Here is a 25,182-nt window from a genome sequence, read left to right on the forward strand (position 1 = left end):
GAGGCTTGCTTGGTATGCCTTTTGGCATTATGGCCCAGTGACTAGGATCCTGATTGCTCAGCCCTAGCATGTAAAAGTCGCACCATCTACTGGCACAGATCAATCATTGCAATATTTGTGGATAAAAAAAACACAACAAAAACACCTAAATTGCTCTATAAACGTGGAGTAATTCAGTTTTTTTATGAGTAAAATGAGAAGGGTTACTGCAATTAATTCAATGCAGCTAAATTGCACAATCCTTAGTAGGATTGGGGACCCTATACTGTAACCTGTAACCTGTTCCTACAAATAAAATAAAATACTTTGAATGCTTTTTAATCCAACTACCAATATTGGCCACCATCCTTTTTAAAACAAAGACCTAGCAATAACAGCTCTCCTACACTACTTCCTCATAGAGAGCACTTTGACCTTCTCGTAAAATGCACCCTCTCTTCACTGGCGCATGTTTGTGCGCGTGTGATGTAATAGTTTACACAATGATAGAATTGTAAACGTATTCCCATGCTCGAGTAAATGGTTAACGTTGTGTGGATTAGGCTATACCATTTTTGCCAACGCAAGCGTTCTAGAAAAATATCTAGAATTCAGTACCGGGCGCTGTCCAAAATTTATGCTGCCGCGTCGCGTCGAATCTATGATGCTCTGTTCGTAGTGCTGAAATCCTTTGCGCTCTTGTTCTCTCTCCTTTTCTCTCTGTCCCTCCCTCCTTCAATCTCTCCTCTCTCCCTCCCTTGGTCCTCTCTCACATTCACAAAACCCTCTGTCATGGCGTCTTCCAACAATGTTACCCCCACCAACTGTAGCTGGTGGCCCATCTCAGCCATGGATGAAGACGGTGAAATAACAGATATGGAGAAAAGCGAAGAGACAGCTATAGAATCGAAACCTAATTTCTCTAAAGACAAGCTTGTTTTGTATCACTGGACGCAGTCTTTCACCTCTCAAAAGGTAACACACCGACAGCATGAAAATGAAATGGTGTTCCCGCTCTGTCTCTTACACATCATATCTGCTATAGCTCCATATTTTTTATTCAATATATTAGATGTTTTATATATATAATGTTGTAGGCCTACACGCTTGTGTTAAAAACTATTTAATTTTGTCAATATTTCTCATACGAGACGTTATGAAACCTCTGCATCATCAGGTGTGGACATTTTCCTCGACATTGGTGTATACGAGATGGATAGGCTATAACTGTATTGGTGATCAATATCTGTTATATTCCAATGGATTCGGTGATTAGAAGACGGTGTCTAATTCTAACAAGGCATATGCTATGTTGGACAATCTTCGCTTCATTCATGAGAAATCAGGCTACACCTCCTGTGGTCCGACATATACAATCTAAATAATTGATTGAAAGTGAGGTATCTCTGTGAAAAACAAACAAAAGGCAACCTTCCCTGTGCCTTTCTCTCACTTTAGTGCATATGTTGTTCAAAAATCTATTCCTAGGCTTGGCCATTTTTATTCCAATAGTATATTGGGCCCATCGCAAGCCTTTTTGATACAGATACCTTTCTCTACTGAGGGGTATACTACAGGATCAAGAGTTAGCCAGCTAACTAGCCTAAATATTCTTGATATAACTTTTTATATGCACTGAGTGTAGAGTAGGAACACCTAATTTATCTGGCATGGACTCTACAAGGTATGGAAAGCGTTCCACAGGGATGCCGGCCCATGTTGATTCCAATGCTTCCCATAGTTGTGTCAAGTTAGCTGGATGTCTTTTGGGTGGTGGACCATTCTTGATACACACAGGAAACTGTTGAGCGTGAAAACCCAGCAGCGTTGCAATTCTTGACTCAAATCAGTGCACCTGGCAACTACTACCATACCGCGTTCAAAGGCACATAAATATTTTGTCTTGCCCATTCACTCTCTGAATGGCACACATACACAATCCATGTCTCAATTGTCTCAATGGTTAAAAATACTTATTTAACCTGTTTTCTCCCCTTCATCTACACTGATTGAAGTGGATTTAACAGGTGACATCTATAAGGGATCATAGCTTTCATCTGGATTCACCTGGTCTGTCTATGTCATGGAAAGAGTTCTTAGAGTTTTACAAACTCTGTGTATATTACGCATTTTGAATATATAGACATAATTATTTAGATTTTCCCAAATGCACATATAGTGAAGGCAGGATTAACATTTAGCATCAATATGACATATAGAAACATCATGCAATGAAGACAACATGTGGGCCAGTGTTGCTATGCACCTGGTTAGGCATCCGCTCTACACATCTGTTTGTATTGTGCTCAGCTAGCTTTGCTCCACTCCAAACCATTAGGCTATTGGCTCCAAATCACTCTGGGAGCTACTGCTGATCTGTTCCTGTTGTCACTCAACAGTAACAGTAAACATAATGTAAACGTCATTGTCGAGGGTTCCACTTAGAGAGGTTGCATTCCTTTACGTTAGACAGTGCTACATCTTAATACAGTAGCCTAAAACTGTCATTAAGCAAAGTGTACTTTGTACAACTTGAGGTTGCTGTCAATGATGGTTAGGCGGCATTGGACTTGAGATAATGAACAGGGAATGTTAGGATACCCTGCTTCCTCTGTCCTCTCAGCACCAATATACAGTATGTGGCCAACAAACAGGCAAATGTGTTTTATATTTGAGTATGCCATAAAAAGTACATCCATTTATGTTCTTGCACAATTCACATGATCCATATAGGGATTTTGATCAAACTAAGGAGGACTAAGACAGATGTCCAAGACTGCAAATATAGCTGAGACAGACAAAAAATTGCTCTGTCATTGCATTAACCTGTACAAACCTGTCTTTCTTGATATCTTTAGAAAATCATCAATGTATGTAAACTATATCTCATAATGTAGTTCATTTAATCATTGATCCACCTGACATACAGTAAATGATGAATTGTCCACAAGAGGAATGCTATAGCATGAGTTTGATACCTTAAGGTTACAGCATCATTTGAAGCAGTTGAAGAGAAATACTTCACTGTCTGTCAGTCTTAACTGCTGCAGGAGGTTGGAGATTTACACCTTTGTCACTACAGTATACCCCAGAGCCTGTAAGTCTCTACTGCTAGATCTTATACAGTAGTCAACACTCAGATGTCAGTGAGTCCAACTCAGGTGTCAGTGGTTCCCTGGGTCAGATATAGAGATCTTTATCGCTATCTATGGTTCTGGTGGTTCCAACTCAGATGTCAGTGGTTATCAGTGGATCCATGTCAGTGATAGGGCCGATTGCATAGCATATGAACACATCAGTTGAGGGCCCCCTGGAGGTCGGGGCACCGACATGTAGCATATTATGAGCACGTTGGTTGGGGACCCCCTGCATATGACGCTGCTGATTATTATCTATCCTGTTGCCCTACCTACAGTGCATTTGGAAAGTATTCAGACCCCATGACTCTGCAGCACTCCACTATTCAGTCCTAGACGGATGCCACTCCTCAGTAAAAGGCACAAGACAGCCCGCTTGGAGTTTGCCAAAAGGCACCCGAAGGGCTCTCAGATCATGAGAAACAAGATTCTCTAGTCTGATGAAAACAAGATTGAACGCTTTAGCCTGAATGCCAAGTGTCACGTCTGGAGGAAACCTGGCACCATCCCTAAGGTGAAGCATGGTGGTGGCAGGGACTGTGGCAGGGACTGGGAGACTAGTCAGGATAAAGGGAAAGATTAATAGAGCAAAGTACAGAGAGATCCTTGATGAAAACCGGCTCTAGAGCGCTCAGGACCTCAGACTGGGGCGAAGGTTCACCTTCCAACAGGACAACAACCCTAAGCACACAGTCAAGACAGTGTAGAAGTGGCCCAGCAAGAGCCCGGAATTGAACCTGATCGAACATCTCTGGAGAGACTTGAAAATAGCTGTACAGTGACGCTCCCCATCCAACCTGACAGAGCTGCAGAGAAGAATGGGAGAAACTCCCCAAATACAGCTTGTAGCATCATACCTAAGTGACTCAAGGCTGTAATCACTGCCAAAGGTGCTTCAACAGAGTTTTTATTTTATTTAAAAAATAACTGAACTGCCTTGTTCAGGGGCAGAACGACAGATTTGTACCTTATCAGCTTGGGGATTTTATCTTGCAACCTTTTGGTTACAAGTCCAATGCTCTAACTACTAGGCTACCTGCCGCCCCTCAGAGTACTGAGTAAAGGGTCTGAATACTTACTGTATGTAAATGTGATATTTAAGTTTTATATTTTCAATACATTTGCAAAAATGTCTAAAAACCTGTTTTTGCTTGGTCATTATGGGGTATTGTGTGTAGATTTTTTAAAATGCATTTTAGAATAAGGCTGTAACGTAACCAAATGTGGAAAAAGTCAAGGGGTCTGAATACTTTCCGATGCACTGTATATATATACACATATCTACCTCAATTACCTCATCAACTCGGTACTGGTACTCTGTGTATATAGCAAAGTTATTGTTACTCATTGTGTATTTATTCCTTGTGTTATTATTTTTCTATGATTTCAATGTTTTCTCTCTCTGCATTGTTGGTAAGGGCCCGAAAGTGAGCATTTCACTGTTAGTTTACACCTGTTGATTACAAAGCATGTGACAAATAAAATGTGATTTGAGCACATGAGTTGAGGGGCCATCTGGAGGTTGGGGAATTTACGAATTTAGCTTAAAAACTGCAAAAAAAACTTTTATGCCCCATGTCAAAATGTGTAGAATTGCAGGAAATTAGCTTTAAATGAGCACATTTCTCTCTCAGCCTCATGGCAAGTGTGTAGAATTGCAGGAAGTTAGCTGTGCTAGTATGGCCCTGGTCAGTGAGTTTATGATGAGGAGTTAATGTTAAGGTGCAATTAATAGTCTGGTTAGAAGAGTTAGATTGGTACGTTTGCTGCAACCAAATGATTGAGGAATATTTGTCATACTTGAATCGTTGTTCTGGTTGAGTATATACCCTAATAATTCTCTACAGTTATCTACTTCAGCTACTGTTTAAGTTTCATGCTGTTACATAGGTAATCAGTGATGGGAATTGTTGCATTAAGTTGAGCAAGCTACAAGGTCTTCCTGTTCTGTCTCACACACTAGACTTCCTCCCTCTGTGCACAATAGCCTTGGGACAAGGTTATCCTGTACTAGACAGGGGTTGTAATAATTCCTAGGCTTGAACTTTTTAATAATTTGATGCACTCACACTTTGTGATGTTTTGTTATAATTTGTCAATCCATGGCCCCCTCAACCTCCACAGTGTAATTCATATTCGTTCTACAATATCCGTCTATGGAGCTTGGCATGGCTTTTAATAGACACTGTAAATGGATACTGTCTGCCTCACAGAAGCCCTTTTAGTTCGTATTGAGCACAACAAAACATAATTATTTTGCTTGGGATTATGAACACAAAAGATAAAGGGGCCTACATCTGGCAGTGATGCATGAACGGTACTTTTTCCTAAGGACTTCTAACATCCTGTTTCATGCTTGTCTGTACTTGTGTAGAGCAGGCTTCTCTGCTCTGGGGCGTGCAGTTGGTTAGAAAGAAACAGATAATTGTTTTCTTTTAAAATTGTTCTTCAACAAAACATTGTACAAGTAGCAACAATAAGCTGAATTGCGAATGCAACTTACAATTTCTATTTTTAATGTTAACCCTTGTAGACCTGAAGGGATTTCCCTCTTGGATTCACTTCACTAGCACATATTTGTAATAAGATTGTAATAACAAGGACCATCAAGAGTACTGATTGTAGGCCTCCCGGGTGGCGCAGTGGTCTAGGGCACTGCATCGCAGTGCTAACTGTGCCACCAGAGTCTCTGGGTTCGCGCCCAGGCTCTGTCGCAGCCGGCCGCGACCGGGAGGTCCGTGGGGCGACGCACAATTGGCATAGCGTCGTCCGGGGTAGGGAGGGTTTGGCCGGTAGGGATATCCTTGTCTCATCGCGCTCCAGCGACTCCTGTGGCGGGCCGGGCGCAGTGCGAGCCATCCAAGGGGGCCAGGTACACGGTGTTTTCTCCGACGCATTGGTGCGGCTGGCTTCCGGGTTGGAGGCGCGCTGTGTTAAGAAGCAGTACGGCTGGTTGGGTTGTGCTTCGGAGGACGCATGGCTTTCGACCTTCGTCTCTCCCGAGCCCATACGGGAGTTGTAGCGATGAGACAAGGTAGTAATTACTAGCGATTGGATACCACGAAAATTGGGGAGAAAATGGGATTCAATTAAAAAAAAAAAAAAAAAAAAAGAGTACTGATTGTACAAAGCCACAAAAAAACAGAATTGAGCTAAGATGAAAGATGAAGATGAAGATGAAATGTAGATGTAACGTGTGCCTTTTGCTATGAGACGAAGATGTAACTTGAGTGTTTCTCTGTGTTTCCTCCAGGTGCGTCTGGTGATCAATGAGAAGGGTCTGCTGTGTGAAGAGAGGGACGTAAGTCTCCCTATAGCCGAGCACAAGGAGCCCTGGTTCATGAGGCTCAACCTGGGGGAGGAGGTGGCCGTCTTCATCCACGGAGACACCATCGTCTCAGACTACAACCAGATTATAGAGTACCTAGAGGCTCATTTTGGGGGAGGTATTGCCTTTCAGACTACTTGATCTTTTTCCATTATGTTAGTGAATGCAGTGGGATGTGAGTGACTGCAAATGCTCTCTGTAAGGTTACTTTAGGGTCTCTTTTCATCCATGATGTTACAGTAGTGACTGCATAGCAAACAGTATACAACCAGGTCATAGCGATGGCCTACCTAGAGACTAACTTGGGGATGTACTGCTTTTCAGGGCTACTCATGTCTTTATTAGTGACTATAAACAGTATTTACCAGGTTATTGAATACTTACAGACTGAATTGTGAACAGTTGTGAACAGAGATACATCTAATTGGCCAATCTTATGGTTCACTGCAGCTCAAGGATCAATGATCGTCCATGACATGAAGTTAGTGACTGGCTGGCGGCTGCATAGCAAAGAGTATAGACGTTTTGAGGTTTCTATTAAGGCTTAAGGTTGCTATTTTAATGTTTGTAAACCGTGTCAAGCTATTTTTCATCAGGGAAGTGTAATTCAACCCTATTCTGTGCACCATGTTTTTCTCAATATATCGCGTGTCCTATCATGGTCCTATGGGTCATTTGCGGTGGTGGTTGTGGGTCGTTATGTAATGTCCCAAGAGAATGGCTCCAGTAAGGCCTGCAGGGATACAGAATTTACCATGGCCAATGGATGAAGGACTTCCTCTTACTTCAGATCGAGATACTTCATACTCACCCATCCATGACAGAGAGGCTTGATGCTATAGAAGCCAACTATACTGATTTCAGATTTCAGTTGCAACAGATGTGCTCCAATGATTTCTCTCATGTCATTAACGTCCATTTGTTACTTTCAAGCTCTTATTTTATTTTAAACAGATGTAGCTATTTTTTTAATGACATTTTGATTATTTTCAGTTTATATTAATGTTCAATATGGCTGTTGAGTAGCAGATTTGTGTTCAGCAGGGACCAGTGTAGCAAAGCATTTAGCATAGTATATGTCAGAGTAGTTTATCTGCCTGCTTCACTTTGTTGGAAAACTTTTTAGCCCTACTGAACACGACCCAGACCTCATGCTTATTTTAAAGAGGATGTGTCATTCAGCTGCTTGATTTACAGATATTGTCTCCAATTCTGTGTACTTTCTAATGCACCCGGCCAAAGGGGACTGGAGTTGGCCTAGGAAGTGTAGATGAAGCAGCAGAGAAAATCCTGTCATAGTAAAGGACAGGAAATCTAGTGCCAAGTCAACTCAAGTTAGCCTATAGGTGAAATCCTACCTCTAGCAAGGTGAAATCCACTGCCATATCACTTACTATTTTATGGTAGCTAAGCACTAGCCTGACGCCTCACACTACGTTCTTACGCTGTTCTGTCATTCACTACAGACTTTAGTGTGAATCTGCCATCATTGAAAGTCGTTTGAGTGACGTCGTTTATGGTGAAAACAAAGTCATCAGCAATTGGATCTCCTCTAACCAATCACAGTATTAAAGCCAATTATGTACTTCGAAAACACAGCTTCAACCACGTGTTCTGGCTCTGGCCCAACCCATTTGTTTTCTGGGACCAATCAGACGCCATGAATGTGTTCGCATTCGGTGAAGGGTTGGGGAGAAATGCCGCATTCAAAACAACTGGGAACTCTCCAACTTCCAACTTCACTGCGTTCAAGACAACTGCCAACTCTGAAAAAAACTAGCTCAGACCGGGATTTATTTTTTTGAACAGTCATCCAACTCAGAATTCCAAGTCGGAAACTCTGGAATCTTTCTATAGCTCCGACTTTCCGACTTGAAGATAACTGATGTCATGATTAGACCTTTTTTTCAGAGTTCCCAATTGTCTTGAAAGCACCATATGGTCATATCCAGACTCCTTGCGGAGAAAAAAAAAGGTTTGTGGGCGTAGCATTTTAGCAGAGCAAGGTGTCTGGGTAGCCAGGCAAACTGAACCTTAATCTCTCTTTATGCTCTCCTTATGCTTTCTCTGGGAGGATCTTGTTTTGGTATTTTGTCAGCAGTATCCCATTTGCTTGCCATGTATCAGAGTGAGATGTGACTGGGCAGTAAAACATAGTGAGTTCAGTGGGTTCTCTCCAGTGCGACATTTTATTGTGCACCATCATCATGTTGGCACGAGGTGCAGCAGTGCTGTGGCTGTGTCCAAGCCAAGGCCATGCCCCTGTTTGTGTTCTGTCTGAGGATGGGTGGGGGTTGTTTTAACAAGGAGCCTGCTCTGATATTCACAACCCTTTACTGCTTAGTGCTGCAGCAGAGCGCACCAGCAGCAGACCTCCAAAGCCAAGCCACGTACGGCCACAGCCATGCCCAAGTCGACCTGTTGAGCCTGGAATGATTAGTCAGCAGTCTGTCGGGTACAGCTCCAGGCCTCCGGCTCCACCTTAAAGACACACGACCAAATTAACAGCACAAACTGGAAAATCCCGTCCCCACTCCCCGTCATCAGTCACAGCTTTCTGGCCAGCCCTAAGCAGCTCATAGCCTACCTAAACTAGCTAGTATCTTAATCTAAAGTAAAAACACATAGCTATTTGTTGATCTTGCGGAACGTTTTATTCTGGTTCTGCATATTGGCCCATGTTTCCCATTGTCAGAAACAGGGTTGTAGTTGAGCTTACTCCATTCACTGTAAAATCCCCCTGACACACCATTGTTAGGCTTTGTAAGTGGACTATTGCACATAAAGTAAAGGCTGAAGTTGGTATACAGTGTTATCTATTTATGTTACAGGTCTATATGTTAGAATGCTATATGGTCCTATGTGTTACAATGCATTCGGAGAGTATTCAGACCCCTTGACTTTTCCCACATTTTGTTACGTTACAGCCTTATTTTATTAAAATAGAGTCTTCTTGGGTATGATGCTACAAGCTTGGCACACCTGTATTTGGGGAGTTTCTCCCATTTTTCTCCTCAGCTCTTCTCAAGCTCTGTCAGGTTGGATGGGGAGCGTCACTGCACAGCTATTTTCAGGTCTCTCCAGAGATGATCAATATGGTTCTGGCCCTGGATGGGCCACTCAAGGACATTCAGAGACTTGTCCCGAAAGCCACACCTGCGTTGTCTTGGCTGTGTGCTTAGAGTCGTTGTCCTGTTGGAAGGTGAACCTTCACACCAGTCTGAGCGCTCTGGAGCAGGTTTTAATCAAGGATCTCTCTGTACTTTGCTCCGTTCATCTTTCCCTCGATCCTGACTAGTCTCTCGGTCCCTGCCACTGAAAAACATCCGAAACATTATAATGCTGCAACCACCTTGCTTCACCGTAGGGATGGTGCCAGGTTTCCTCCATCTTGGTTTCATCAGACCAGAGAATCTTGTTTCTCATGGTCTGAGACTCCAAGCGGGCTGTCATGTGCCTTTTACTGAGGAGTGGCTTCCGTCTGGCAACTCTACCATAAAGGCCTGATTGGTGGAGTACTGCAGAGATGGTTGTCCTTCTGGAAGATTCTCCCGTCTCCACAGAGGAACTCTGGAGCTCTGTCAGAGTGAGCATCGGATTCTTGGTCACCTCCCTGACCAAGAACCTTCTCCCCCAATTGCTCAGTTTGGTAGGGAGGCCAGCTCTAGGAAGAGTCTTGGTGGTTCCAAACTTCTTAATTTAAGAATGATGGAGGCCACTGTGTTCTTGGGGACCTTCAATGCTGCAGAAATGTTTTGGTACCCTTCCCCAGATCTGTGCAATGACACAATCCTGTCTCAGAGCTCTACGGACAATTCCTTTGACCTCATGGCTTGGGTTTTGCTGCTCTGACATGCACTGTCAACTGTGGGACCTTATATAGACAGGTGTGTCCCTTTCCAAATCATGTCCAATCAATTGAATTTACCACAGGTGGACTCCAATCAAGTTGTAGAAACATCTCAAGGATGATCAATGGAAACAGGATGTACTTGAGCTCAATTTCAAGTCTCATAGCAAAGGGTCTGAATACTTGTGTAAAAAAAAAGTACATTTGCAAAAATGTCATTCTGGGGTATTGTGTGTAGATTGATGAGGGGAAAATAAATTTTAATCAATTTTAGAATAAGGTTGTAATGTAACAAAATGTGGAAAAAGTTAAGGGGTCTCAATACTTTCCGAATGCACTGTATGTTTGGCTGTAAATACCTCTGTCTGTGTGTACCTGGTTTCTTTTTAGAAACGGTGGCCCAGCTAATTCCCGATGCTGGCTCTCCACTCCACGAGCGTGTGCAGCAGTACCGTGAGCTGCTGGACGGCCTGCCCATGGATGCTTACACACACGGCTGTATCCTGCACCCAGAGCTCACCACCGACTCCATGATTCCAAAGTATGCCACAGCTGAAATACGTAGTAAGTCAAGTCAAGTTCAGTGTAACCATTTACAATTAATTGTAAAATATTCACATACAGTTGAAGTCGGAAGTTTACATACACCCTAGCCAAATACATTTGAACTCTGTTTTTCACAAATCCTGACATTTATTCCTGGAAGAATTTCCTGTCTTAGGTCAGTTAGGATCACCACTTTATTTTAAGAATGTGAAATGTCAGAATAATAATAGAGAGAATGATTTATTTGAGCTTTTATTTCTTTCATCACATTCCCAGTGGGTCAGAAGTTTACATACACTAAATTAGTATTTGGTAGCATTGCCTTTAAATTGTTTAACTTGGGTCAAACATTTCGGGTAGCCTTCCACAAGCTTCCAAAAATAAGTTGGGTGAATTTTGTCCCATTCCTCCTGACAAGAGCTGTTGTAACTGAGTCAGGTTTAAAGGCCTCCTTGCTGGCACACACTTTTTCAAGTCTGCCCACACATTTTCAATAGGATTGAGGTCAGGGCTTTGTGATGGCCACTCCAATACCTTGACTTTGTTGTCCTTAAGCCATTTTGCCACAACTTTGGAAGTATGCTTGGGGTCATTGTCCATTTGGAAGACCCATTTGCGACCAAGCTTTAACTCCTGACTGATGTCTTGAGATGTTGCTTCAATATATCCACATAATTTTCCATCCTCATGATGCCATCTATTTTGTGAAGTGCATCAGTCCCTCCTGCAGCAAAGCACCCCCACAACATGATGCTGCCACCCCCGTGCTTCACGATTGGGATGGTGTTCTTCAGCTTGCAAGCCTCCCACTTTTTCCTCCAAACATAACAATGGCCAAACAGCTCTATTTTTGTTTCATCAGACCAGAAGACATTTCTCCAAAAAGTACGATCTTTGTCCCCATGTGCAGTTGCAAACCGTAGTCTGGCTTTTTTATGGCGGTTTTGGAGCAGTGGCTTCTTCCTTGCTGAGCGGCTTTTCAGGTTATGTCGATATAGGACTCGTTTTACTGTGGATTCTTTTGTACCTGTTTCCTCCAGCATCTTCACAAGGTCTTTTACTGTTGTTCTGGTATTGATTTGCACTTTTCGCACCAAAGTACGTTCATCTCTAGGAGACAGAACGCGTCTCCTTCCTGAGCGGTATGACGGCTGCGTGGTCCAAGGGTGTTTATACTTGCGTACTATTGTTTGTACAGATGAGCGTGGCAGGCATTTGGAAATTGCTCCCAAGGATGAACCAGACAAAAAAATTCAGAGATCATGGCTGATTTCTTTTGATTTTCTCATGATGTCAAGCAAAGAGGCACTGAGTTTGAAGGTAGGCCTTGAAATACATCCACAGGTACACCTCCAATTGACTCAAATTATGTCAATTAGCCTATCAGAAGCTTCTAAAGCCATGACATCATTTTCGGGAATTTCCCAAGCTGTTTAAAGGCACAGTCAACTTAGTGTATGTAAACTTCTGACCCACTGGAATTGTGATACAGTGAATTATAAATGTAATAATCTGTCTGTTAACAATTGTTGGAAAAATGACATGTGTCATGAACAAAGTAGATGTCCTAATCGACTTGCCAAAACTATAGTTTGTTAACAAGAAATGTGTGTAGTGGTTGAAAAAATGAGTTTTAATGACTCCAACCTAAGTGTATGTAAACGTCCAACTTCAACTGTAGTATGAACTAAATTATTTTGAGATGTTTATTAGTAGACATCAAAAATGCATACATGTAAGTCACGTGCACATTGTAATAATATCATATTGAATATAAACAGAGTTCGTGATCCGCAATATCCCAAAACAAAATGAAAACTGATATAATAATCCATTACCATTCAGCGTTCTCGCAACATTTTTATGTTAACAGGTTGTCATCAACCAAATTACGCTGTCCAATTTCACCTTGTTTATAGTTAAAATCCATCAAATTGAATTGAAGCAATGTCATTCATTCTCTGTATGCGATATTAGGTCATTGAGTCTGCACTCAGTACATTAACCCTTACTTCATGGACGTGTTGTGTAAATCAAGAAAAAGGCTAGTCCAGCCAAAAGCCTGCAGTGGAATAAATTAACGAGGAAACCTCATGCCCTGTGTTGATGTCTGTTAAATAAACTTGATGCTTTATTTGTTGTTTAAGGCGGTACACCAATGTTTATATTTAATCAGAGTCATTCATGTGTTTTATGAACAACATGTTATTGATTTATATCTCACACTTTATAACTGAAATGGGTTGTCCTTGGGAAATGCAGATTTAATGGGATCTCTGCGTATTTGTAAGTTGTGTATTGCTAACGAATTATACTCTTGTCAACTAGGAACGTATACACTTGATCATTTGCTGTTATTGAACATAAACTCTCTGCCTTTGGTACTGTTTTAGACCGCCAGTTGTGGTGACAGAAGGGTTTATCAGAGGTATTTACTCCAATAGTCACTGACTATTGTCTCTTATCTCACTATTTCATCCAGGAGTCAGTGATGTCTCTGTCTCTCTGTCCTTAGGACACTTGACCAACGCTGCGTCTGAGCTGATGAAGCTGGACCATGAGGAGCCCACTCTGACAGAGCCATACCTCTCCAAGCAGAAAAAACTCATGGTAAGACTGGCAGCATGGCACCACCAGACCACAGGAGAAGCCTTAAAAGAGAGAAACATTACAGATGATTGTCACAGTACAAACAATTGACCTTTCCGTTCGCTCTAAATACCGTGTGTGTGTGTGTATCTGTGTTTAAGAGGCATATAACAATTTCTTTAAATGAGCATGGCCTTACAAGATTGTTAAGATGAGGTGATGCTGTTCTTACTCAAATTAACTGGTCACATTGACAACTGTAAGCAATATGAGCTGTTGGGTACATTTTTACTACACAGAGCATCTCCAACGTGGTTGTTTTTGACAATGTTTCAGTGTGATGTAGGATAGATATTGTGCAATTACCCCAAGTGATTGTGCAAGGTTCTGTGTTAGTTCTTTGTTGACCCATAATATATCAACATGAATAGCTGCTACTGCCAGGGCCAACCTGCTGGCTAAAGGAAATGGTTTCCCTTTAACGGCTTGGCTCTGCCTATCTTTAGTCAGTACCTATATGAAAATATGTTCATTTACCACTGTTAGTTACACTGTTACAAATAGGTTTATTTTCCTCTGTTATTGTATTCCAAGGGGACACAGATATGATTAGTTACTTGCTTGTGCCAGACAATGACATAGCACATGATAACTGGTAGGTCTTCTGTTGAGACCAGTGTCTTGGCAGATGTTGTCCATGTATGTTTCATGTGATCTTCCAAGAGGTATTGGCCCGTGAGAGGCTATCCATGGTGTGAGACTGAATATAGGCATAGAGATGGAGATGGGTTTCACATACACTACACTATATATACAAAAGTATGTGGACACCCTTTCAAAAGAGTGGATTTGGCTATTTATGCCACACCTGTTGCTGACAGGTGTATAAAATTGAGCAAATTTCGGCCCTGCTAGAACTGCCCTGGTCAACGGTAAGTGCTGTTATTGTGAAGTGGAAACGTCTAGGAGCAACAACAGCTCAGCCGCAAAGTAGTAGGCCACACAAGCTCACAGAATGGAACCGCCGAGAGCTGAAGCGTATATACTGTATGTGATATGGGATTACTCTTGTGCTCACAGGCAAAAATATTGGACCACGACAATGTCAGCTACCTGAAGAAGATCCTTGGCGAGTTGGCGATGGTACTAGATCAGGTGGAGGCCGAGCTAGAAAAGAGGAAAATCGAGTATAAAGGTAAGGGGAGATTAGTGTCCCCCTCAATGAAATCGGGGAGGGGACTGTGGACCTGCCTCTGTCCATATGATTGTCAGACGCAATATCTCAGACAGCACTGGCCTGATTTTGACAAAACTTGGGTGAATGATGTGTCTTGTCATAGAGATCCGGTATTTACAAAATTACACTGATTGGCCCAAGGCGGAAGATATAGTAATTAACTGAAATTTGTTAGTCACACGGGGTGGGGCCCATTTGTGGGGGACGACATGTTTACTGTTGCCATGTTATTTATGTTTATGCCCTTCAGTTCAGACATTACCAAATATATTCTGTTTTATCGTCCTAGCCTGGCCCCAGATTTGTTCTATCTTGTCAACTGCAAATACAGTGGCAAGAAAAAGTATGTTAACTCTTTGAAAATACCTGGATTTCTGCATAAATTGGTCATAAAATTTTATCTGATCTATGTCACAACAATAGACAAACACAGTCTGCTTAAACTAATAACACACAAACAATTATACATTTTCATGTCTTTATTGAACACACTGTGTAAACATTCACAGTGCAGGGTGGGAAAAGTATGTGAACCCTTGGATTTAATAACAAGTTGACCCTCCTTTGGCAGCAATAACCTCAACCAAACGTTTTCTGTAGTTGCGGATCAGACCTGCACAACGGTCAGGAGGAATTTTGGACCATTCCTCTTTACAAAACTATTTCATTTCAGCAATATTCTTTGAATGTCGGGTGTGAACTGCTCTCTTGAGGTCATGCCCCAGCATCTCAATCAGGTTGAGGTCAGGACTCTGACTGGGCCACTCCAGAAGGTATATTTTCTTCTGTTGAAGCCAGTCTGTTGTTGATTTACTTCTGTGTTTTGGGTCGTTGTCCTGTTGCATCACCCAACTTCTGTTGAGCTTCAATTGGCAGACAGATAGCCTAACATTCTCCTGCAAAATGTCTTGATAAACTTGGGAATTGATTTGTCCGTCGATGATAGCAAGCTGTCCAGGCTCTGAGGCAGCAAAGCAGACCCAAACCATGATGCTCCCTCCACCAAACTTTACAGTTGGGATGAGGTTTTGATGTTGGTGTGCTATGCCTTTTTTCTCCACACAGTGTTGTGTGTTCCTTCCAAACAACTCAACTTTAGTTTCAACTGTCCACAGAATATTTTGTCAGTAGTGCTTAGGAACATCCAGGTGGACTTTTGCAAACTTCAGACCTGAGCAATGTTTTTTTTGGACAGCAGTGGCTTCTTCCGTGTCCTCCCATGAACACAATTCTTGTTTAGTGTTGTACGTATCGTAGTCTCGTCAACAGAGATGTTAGCATGTTCCAGAGATTTCTTTAAGTCTTTAGCTGACACAACCTCACACTATGTTTGTCTATTGTTGTGACTTAGATGAGGATCAGATCAAATTTGAAGACCAATTTATGCAGAAATCCACATACTTTTTCTTGCCACTGTACTATGGTCATATAAGAGTTGACAAGACAGCACACATATCTGGGACAAGGCTACTTCATACCACTCTGCTACAGTGTCATGTTTTCTTTTCCCTTTGGCAGGTCAAAAGTGTGAGTTGTGGCTATGTGGACCTGAATTTACACTAGCTGATGTCTGCCTGGGAGCCTTGTTGCACAGGCTTAAGTTCTTGGGACTCTCAAAGAAATACTGGGAGGACGGCAGCCGACCCAACCTCCAGTCCTTTTTCGAGCGGGTGCAAAAACGCTACGCTTTCCGCAAGGTTTTGGGCGACATCCACACAACCCTCCTGTCAGCAGTTCTACCTAACGCATTCCGAATGGTAAAAAAGAAGCCGCCATCTTTTTTCGGGGCCTCTTTCCTCATGGGTTCTCTGGGAGGGATGGGATACTTTGCCTATTGGTTTTTAAAAAAGAAATATGTGTAGTGAACGCCCCCACCTCCTTGTGTTAAATGTCTGTGTATTTGTGTGATGTTTAAACTTTTCTGTAATGTTTTACGACAGCAGGAAAATATGAATCTATATAGAGAACACTATTACTTACCTGGGTGAACAAAGAATATACAAACATTCCATACGCAAAGGAATTCTTAACAGCAAATTTTTCTGGTATTCAATGCCTTCATCTATTTAATTTCTGGTCTATCGATCAACCTGTTACTTTCTCATTAGCTCATTTTGGAGACATGCTTTAGGTTCAGTTATATTGAATTATCATTATGGTCATATTCTTTACACATGAGAGAGCCAGACAGAATGTTTTGACATTGCATCACCATACCCAAAGTGGGGCTCATCCACACCCTGCATGTACTAGAGTTTTATTAAAGGGATATTTCTGGATTTTGACAATGAGGTCCTTTATCTACTTTCCAAGAGTCAGATGAACTTGTGGATACCATTTTTATGTCAACGTGTAGAGTATAAAGGAAGCTTGAGGTAGTTTCGCGAGCCAATGCTAACTAGCGTTAGCACAATGACTGGGAGCTAACAGATACCATTAGACTTCCAGTCATTGCGCTAACGCAAGTAAGCAATTGCGCTCATGCTAGTTAGCAACTTCATTCAAACTGCACGCAGCGACATAAAAATGGTATCTACGAGTTCATCTGACTCTGGGGAGATGATAAAGGGCCTTATTGGTAACATCCAGAAATATCCCCTTTAATACAATTTTCCATCATTGTTTTGGCGTTCACCTATTGCCCTTCACTCCTCTGTTGGCCTGGGGTTTCCGTTATTAAAACCCAGTCAATTGACATGATGAACACTGATACTGCACTTCTGATACTTCCTGTGCTGCCAAAAACTGCCAGATGAGACGTTAGGATAGCAAGACGTCCAGTCGGTCCCAATTAGCTCGCTATCCCTTGGCCATAACTCTTGTTTGCAGATCTGTGAGCTCCACAACTACACTGCTTATACCTACCCAGACCCTTCAGATATGCAAACATTGGGCCAGAGGGAATGGGTCGGGAGTGATTTGGGATCGGCTGAACCAACCAAATACAGACACTACCTTTAGAGCACCATGAAAACATATGCGCTCCATCCATTCATTCATTAATAAAAGGTGATTCTCATTTCTCACACCACAGCTTTGAACTGAGCATAAACTGATCCTTGAAAGTCAGTGGTATGATGGAGAAATACTAAAAGGGTAAATTGAGCCCTCTGCAATATTGAGCGGGGAATCAGTCAGTGGCCTTTAACAGTGCCCCTATAGAGTGATTATGAAATTCTACATTGTTCAGTTAAATACTCACCTGAATAGCTGATATTTTTGGGATTCCAGGAGTTTTAGTTCAGCTAACTAACCTTTTTGTATATTTTGTTATATGACTGGTATAACTAGGCATTTAACCTAAACTTCTACAACCCAAACCTCTTATAAGAAACCCCTCTGGAGTCTGACTGAACTATACAATGTTCCCCTCTATTCAGGAGGGCTAGCATGTACACAGACGAATGTGGAACGTTAGCAGGGTTTGCATTGTATGGTTACAATGATTTATTTATATTTAAATGAGGTCTGGGTAAAAAAAGAAAAAGGACAAGATGCAATACAGGAAGCTCCAGTTCTGTTTTTCCACAGAGCCAGAATCTGTGCTCTCCCTCGAGGAGGGAGAGGAGACAGGAGAGCATTAAACGAGAAGAGAAGAGGAATCTTGGATCTTCAGCTCTATTTCAATTGCTTAAACATCCGTCCACTCCTTGTCAAGGCATGGGAGACAACTGAGAAATATACTTTTTCTTTTCAAGGTGTTTTGAGGAAGAGGAAAGACGTGAGATTCATTCACTTTGAGTGAACAGAGTAACTGTGCAGGTGGTTGTTAACAGACTGCATGGCTGATTACTACTGAGATGGGGCGTTGGAAGAGGATTCTGAACCGAAGACAATGACCAATGTTTCATTAGCAATGTGTCAGCTGTGTGGGATATCTATGTCCTAAATTGCAACCTGTTCCTTATGTAGTGCACTCATGTTGACAAGGGCCCATATGGCTCTGGTCAAAAGTAGTGCACTAGGTAAGGAATAGGGTGCAATTTTGGGATTCGGCCCCTACCTAATGGTTTCACTTGTATTACTTCTCCTTGTTAAGACACACTTGGGGCCGGTTTCCTAGACACAGATAAAGCCTAGTCCTGAACTAAAAAGCATACTAAATGAAGAATATTCATTGAAATAACTGTTTAGTTCAGGACTAGGTTTAGGCTTAATCTTTGTCTGGGAAACCAGACCTACAAGTTTGTCTGAAAACCAGAAGTTGAGAAGTTACAGTTCATCATCACCTGTTTTGTTTGTTGGTGACAAAAAAAAATATTCGGTGCAGAAGAACTGTAAAAACAAAATGATTCACAATATGTTGAGCTTTGGAGATCTATATAATGGAAAGAACATATGACTCCAGCAGTCACCTGTATAAGAACAATAACATGAAATGGCACAGGTTTGAATATCTTAAGTTGAAGCTGTTTTTAAAGTTGGAAGTAAGCAAGGTAACACATTTGACAGTTTGCCTAGTACTCAACTAATACATACACTGTCTTTCATTATTAGCCATACGGTAGTTTAACACAAGTGTCTACAATCCACTTCATTTTGTTTTTTCTTCTTGCACTATTGTGGCTCCTCCTGGGACTTTCACTGATACATAAACTGTAACACTGTCTGGGTGAAATGTCAGAGACCAATTGAGAAATCACCTTTCCATAACCAGCCTATCATTGTCAAGGCTTGCATATGTCTCATTATAACAAGCACCATTGTCACCGATAATGATCTGCTTCTTACAACTGAAAAATGAATCCCTGCAAATAAGGTCTGTAATTCATATGGCTCACAGAACTCTCGAGACAATGAATTCATCAAGTTGAGTACTCTTAGTCATTGTTTGTGGGCATATTACACAATAGTATTTCTTATTTTTTTAAACATGCATTTATTTAGATTGCACTGTGTTTGTTCATAAGCCTTAATTTATTCAGTTGCCATCAACAAAAAATGTATTATGAAATTGAAAAATAGAAACTGGAGAATATAAACTGTTATTTCAACATTTATAATTGAATGTAATGTATTTTCTCCATTCTTTTATACTCTTTTTTTCTCACATACAAACAAGACAGACAATATCCTCATTGTTAAAGAAGTTTATTTGAGTGCACAGTCATGCAATCTACTTAAAATACAATTCATTTCACAATAACTGTACTTGTACATCATACTCAATATTCCATGTCCCTAGGTAGTGCTGAGAATAAACAGATGCACCTACAGCTAGTAGTAGCATTGATATGATTAGAATCCTTTGGTTCTGGAAAGAATTGTGTGTTGTCCTTAATGATTTGTAAAACAAAATTAAATAGTTAGGCTACAATTTTGTCTGACTGTATTTCGGCCTTATGAATAAAGCAATGCTGATTGAGAGCTGCTGGACATTTGAGACGTCTGGCAATCTGTACAACTAGCTCCAGAACTGATCTCATTTTTATTTGAGGGTTGTGTGTTACAATAAAAACTGTACGCAAACCACAATACCTTGAAAATACCTTACAGATAAGCCTTACAGTATCTCGTTGTAAATGTAGTGAACACTACATTTGCCATTGATAAACAAATTAATTAGGCTACTTTATACATTTCTCTACAATAAATATTTCCACACAAATAAAACATTTGAAGCCAAAAACATAAAACAAAAAATTACACCGTGACCACCAGAGTGGGGTGAATTATTATTATTTATTTTTTTCAGGTTTGGGTGAATTCCTTATTCAATTCAGGAAGTAATGATATGGACCTCAACCCTGGAGAAGACTAGCTAGCTGATAAGCCTAGGCCTGGACCTAGACGTCAACGCCATGCACTGCAATGATCTCGGATTACTTCAGAGTCATTTTAAGAACACCAGCTGCCTACGGCCACATAGGGAGTCGGGACTGCATGCAAACCAACCCCGGACCCCTGTCCAAAATGACCTTTCTGAAGGAAAGACAACTTTAAATAGCAATAACGGTCAACACTGACCCTCAGAAGAATGTCAATGTTTTTAAATGTAATGGTTTGACGGTGCCAAACGTTGCAGAGCCACACAGCAGTGCGAGAGTAGGATGTTTAGCCTAGTACTAAGTAGTGCTGATTTTAAGCAAGTCAACTCTGCTTTGTGGGCTTAAGTGGAAGACCAGGCGATAAGGGCTTTGGATACCATACCCGATATGTGACAAACCATGCCAGAATTCCAAAAACAGTCCCGAGACCGTTCTGCCAGAAATTATGAAAATACACAGAGGTACACATAAACATCCATATCCAGATGAATACTATTCCATTAAGGGACACATATAACATATCAAGGACAATGTTCCGATTCCTCTCCATGGTAGCCATAGGTGCCATTTCTTCAGCAATGATGAGTGCAGAGTACGAGAGAATGAACGAGTGTCCTGAGATGTCATAGCCGTCCCATTGACCCCCAGCACTCCTGCATCTCCACTTTGTGGTGAATTCTTTATGAGGGACTTGATCCCTGTGGCATGTACCTGTGGCATCTTCAATGTAGAAGAAGGTCTCGGTGAAGGTGTACCAAATGGCTGTGGCCACCACCAATGAGCTCATTCGCCGGAGGGCAAAGGTCAAGCTGTCGTTGTAGTGTATGAGGAAGATGAATGGGGTCAACAGCAGTAAAGTCCAGCCCCAGGACACTTTGACAAAATACCTGAAAGAGATATAGGAAGTGGTCATGTAAGATGCAGCACAGACCGTTGATAATCAGACTACACAGGTAAACTTGCTTGCTGACAAGTGTTTAGCCGTATGTAGGGTTTTCGGCCATTACATTCGCCCACATTTGGCTTCGTGTAAACTCCAATGTGGTGTTGTAACGTTTAGAAACGTCAATAATCATTGCTTTCTAAACCTGTGTTGATATGCCCCTTATTATTCATATAATCCAGAAATAATATTTCAAATAAAAAAGCCAGTTACTGTTAAGCGTAGGCATCGGGACTATTAACAAAATTCCACATGTCAGTAGATACTATCGTCAATAGGCGCTAAAGTATTTAACGTTAGTGTTTATGAATGTGGTAAGTGGTTGTTGCTAGCTAACCTCCATGTTGCTCCTCCTTGTATTTTAACGTTAAATAAATACGAAAGAAGAACTGGGGATATAGTTAGCTAGCTAACTTGCCTGTTTAACTGAGTAACACTGGCGTTTGGCCCTAGTCGTTCCTGTGCTCGCAAGGGTTTGCCACTTCGCAAGCTAACGTTACCTAGCTAGCGAACTTTCTACTAGCTAAATCAAGTTGTCATTGTGGATAGTTTGCTAACCGGTAACGTTAGCTGACTACTTACATATTGAGAACATTTCTGCTGTTGCTAAAATATGTCTCCGGGACGAGCTGTGTCGACTTGACAAGGGATCCCACCATTGAAAGACCCAAGAAAATCCACGGCAATTTAAGACGGATAAACGGTATCCTCCAAAGTGCCACAAACTTGTTCACGATGATATCCACGTCTGCCATGTTACCACTTGGAACGAGAATGGCTGATGGCGGTCCAATGAATGAGGGGATTGGTATAGTACACCGTGACATCAGCCCTCTCTACACAATGAACTCTATGAGCGTTGCGTTTCAGCATTTCAGACAATTGTCCAAAAATATACATTGATTTGAATGAGTAGATCATTTGATTAATATCTTGGCAATTGGCAAGCAACGACATTAAATACGTTTAATTGTTTTCACTATGGTACATGTGACGTTTAATGACTAATGGAGAATGGTGGGAGGGGAAACAAGTTACTTTTTGTAATTTTTCATAAATCGCATGTTCAGAGAACGGTTTCAAAGTTACCAAGACAAGGGCGAAAGCTTCTTCTTCTATGAGGTTTAACGGCAGTTGGCATCCAATTTGTTGCATTACCGCCACCTACTGGGTTGCAGTATAACTCCCTTATACTTTGCTTGAAAAATAAAAATGTACTAAATAAATACCCTTCTAACACTACACTCACTAATCTCAAAATTATATAAAATGCAAATAACACCACCCTCAAATCAAATCAAATGTTATTGGTCACATACACATGGTTAGCAGATGTTCATGCGAGTGTAGCAAAATGCTTGTGCTTCTAGTCCAACAATGCAGTAATATCAAACAAGTAATCTAACAAATTCACAACAACTACCTTATACACACAAATGTAAAGGATGAATAAGAATATGTACATATACATATATGGATGAGCGATGGCTGTGCAGCATAGGCAAGATGCTGTAGATGATATAGAACAGTATATAAATATGAGATGAGTAATGTAGGATATGTAAACATTATTAAAGTGCAGTTATTTAAAGTGACTAATGATAGGTTTAGGCAAGATGCAGTAGATGGTATAGAGCAGTATATACATATGAGAAGAGTAATGTAGGATATGTAAATATTTTTAAAGTGGCGTTATTTAAGGTGACTAATGATACCTTTATTAAGTCCATTTATTAAAGTGGCCAGCGATTTGAGTCTGTATGTTGACAGCAGCCTCGCTATGTTAGTGATGGCTGTTTAACAGTCTGTTTTTCAGTCTCTTGGTCACAGCTTTGATGCACCTGTACTGACCTCACCTTCTGGATGACCGGGGGTGAACAGGCAGTGGCTCGGGTGGTTGTTGTCCTTGATGATCTTTTTGGCCTTCCTGTGACATCGGGTAATGTAGGTGTCCTGGAGAGCAGGTAGCTTGCCAACTGTGATGCATTCTGCAGACCGCACTATCCTCTGGAGAGCCTTGCGGTTGTGGGCGGAGCAGTTGCCGTACCAGGCAGTGATACAGCCCGACAGAATGCTCTCGATTGTGCATCTGTAAAAGTTTGTGAGTATTTTCGGTGACAAGCCAAATTTCTTCAGCCTCCTGAAGTGCCTTCTTCACCACACTGTCTGTTTCAGTTTGTCCATGATGTGTACGCTGAGGAACTTTAAACTTTTCACCTTCTCCACTACTGTTCCGTCGATGTGGATGGGGGGTGCTCCCTCTGCTGTTTCCTGAAGTCCACGATCATCTCCTTTGTTTTGTTGAAGTTGAGTGTGAGGTTATTTTCCTGACACCATACCCTGAGGGCCCTCACCTCCTCTCTGTAGGCCATCTCATCGTTGTTGGTAATCAAGCCTACCACTGTAGTGTCGTCTGCAAACTGGATGATTGAGTTGGAAGCGTGCATGGCCACGCAGTCATGGGTGAACAGGGAGTACAGGAGAGGGCTGAGAACGCACCCTTGTGAGGCCCCAGTGTTGAGGATCAGCGGGGTGGAGATGTTGTTTCCTACCTTCACCACCTGGGAGCAGCCCATCAGAAAGTCCAGGACCCAGTTGCACAGGGCGGGTTCGAGACCCAGGGTCTGGAGTTTGGAGGGTACTATGGTATTAAATGCTGAGCTGTAGTCAATGAACAGCATTCTTACATAGGTATTCCTCTTGTCCAGATGGGATAGGGCGGTGTGCAGTGTGATGGCGATTGCATCGTCAGTGGACCTATTGGGGCGGTAAGCAAATTGGAGTGGGTCTAGTGTGTCAGGTAGGGTGGAGGTGATATGGTCCTTGACTAGTCTCTCAAGGCATTCGGCACACACGCTCATACAGGATAACTTATATATCCTAACTTCACTTTGTCGGGCAAAGACTCATCTTCAAAACTCTATAGAGAAGATAATAATAATTTCCCCACTATCGCCTCCCTGTCTGCGGCGCAATCAAACGACGAGCATCAAATACACCTGGAATCTTTCCCATCAGCTGGTCAACTTTTATATTTTGGTCAACTTTTATATTTACTGCTACCCCAGTTATGACCTTTTTCATTGATGCCCTTTTCTTGGGAGTGAAACAATTCACTTTTCTTGCTCCCATTTGTTTTATTCCAAGCACATTCTCCCTCTGACCAACAGAAACACAAACAATTATCAATAGACCACTTCTGGTTACCCTCACCAATTCCACATTACCCAACTCTTTTTTCACCCACCGTGAAACCACAAATGGATCAGCCAAAGGGCAAGAGTCCACTTTTTCCATGAACTTCACTCCTACTGTCATAGACTCCGATAACTTCACCACACCTACCACCTCTGATACATCACCCTCATTCACTTCCATTTCTCCTCCTGTCTTCAGCTCCCTCTGCTTACACTTTCTACCATTCGTCTTTAACAAACCATCTCCCCTTTTCCCACCATTTTTATCAGACTCAAACTCACCCTCTTCTTCCCTCTTTCTCTTAGACCTCTCCCTCTTTTTCCCTCCATTCCTCCTTCGTTTTCCAAGTATACGTCTCCTTATAATAATACTGCACTACTCCTGACAACCACCTTGTTCTTGCTTTCTCTAGGGACTCCATTTCCGCCGAGGGGTCCACCCTTTCTAATCTATCAGGGCAAAAGCTAATCACCCCTGAGCTCATTATGGCTTCTGTGGTTTTATCGACCATCATTTACAGAGCATCCAATGGCCTCTAGGTGGCAGTCTAAGCATGAGGGATATTCAGTTTGGAACGGTTAGAAATAATATCAATGTATTTCTCTGA

The 25,182-nt window shown here is 41.8% G+C and overlaps 2 protein-coding genes across 2 annotated transcripts; one reads left to right on the top strand and one right to left on the bottom strand.

Annotated features, from left to right (window-relative positions):
* The first annotated feature begins 448 nt into the window (after nucleotides 1-448).
* LOC129860612 (ganglioside-induced differentiation-associated protein 1-like 1) lies at nucleotides 449-19,674 on the top strand. The gene is made up of 6 exons (XM_055931191.1): nucleotides 449-954; nucleotides 6,370-6,562; nucleotides 10,685-10,858; nucleotides 13,356-13,450; nucleotides 14,510-14,624; nucleotides 16,185-19,674. The coding sequence occupies exons 1-6, from the start codon at nucleotides 520-522 to the stop codon at nucleotides 16,526-16,528; spliced, it is 1,356 nt and encodes a 451-aa protein (XP_055787166.1). The 5' UTR covers nucleotides 449-519; the 3' UTR covers nucleotides 16,529-19,674.
* A 67-nt stretch (nucleotides 19,675-19,741) lies between these two features.
* Nucleotides 19,742-22,305, bottom strand: LOC129860613 (acyl-coenzyme A diphosphatase FITM2-like). Its single transcript, XM_055931192.1, has 2 exons — nucleotides 21,960-22,305; nucleotides 19,742-21,321 (listed from the first exon to the last, which is right to left on the bottom strand). The coding sequence occupies exons 1-2, from the start codon at nucleotides 22,202-22,204 to the stop codon at nucleotides 20,757-20,759; spliced, it is 810 nt and encodes a 269-aa protein (XP_055787167.1). The 5' UTR covers nucleotides 22,205-22,305; the 3' UTR covers nucleotides 19,742-20,756.
* Nucleotides 22,306-25,182: the final 2,877 nt, after the last annotated feature.

This window comes from Salvelinus fontinalis, chromosome 8 (genome assembly GCF_029448725.1).
Source record: "Salvelinus fontinalis isolate EN_2023a chromosome 8, ASM2944872v1, whole genome shotgun sequence".
Taxonomy (NCBI): domain Eukaryota; kingdom Metazoa; phylum Chordata; class Actinopteri; order Salmoniformes; family Salmonidae; genus Salvelinus; species Salvelinus fontinalis.

Bases quoted from the DNA above. Each gene is read 5' to 3' on its own strand.
- LOC129860613 (XM_055931192.1), bottom strand. From the start codon at position 22,204: ATGTCACGGTGTACTATACCAATCCCCTCATTCATTGGACCGCCATCA. The intron at 21,322-21,959 runs GTAAGTAGTCAG...TATCTCTTTCAG, and splicing joins AGCAGAAATGTTCTCAATAT to GTATTTTGTCAAAGTGTCCT.
- LOC129860612 (XM_055931191.1), top strand. From the start codon at position 520: ATGGTTAACGTTGTGTGGATTAGGCTATACCATTTTTGCCAACGCAAG. The intron at 10,859-13,355 runs GTAAGTCAAGTC...CTCTGTCCTTAG, and splicing joins TGCCACAGCTGAAATACGTA to GACACTTGACCAACGCTGCG. The intron at 13,451-14,509 runs GTAAGACTGGCA...TTGTGCTCACAG, and splicing joins CCAAGCAGAAAAAACTCATG to GCAAAAATATTGGACCACGA.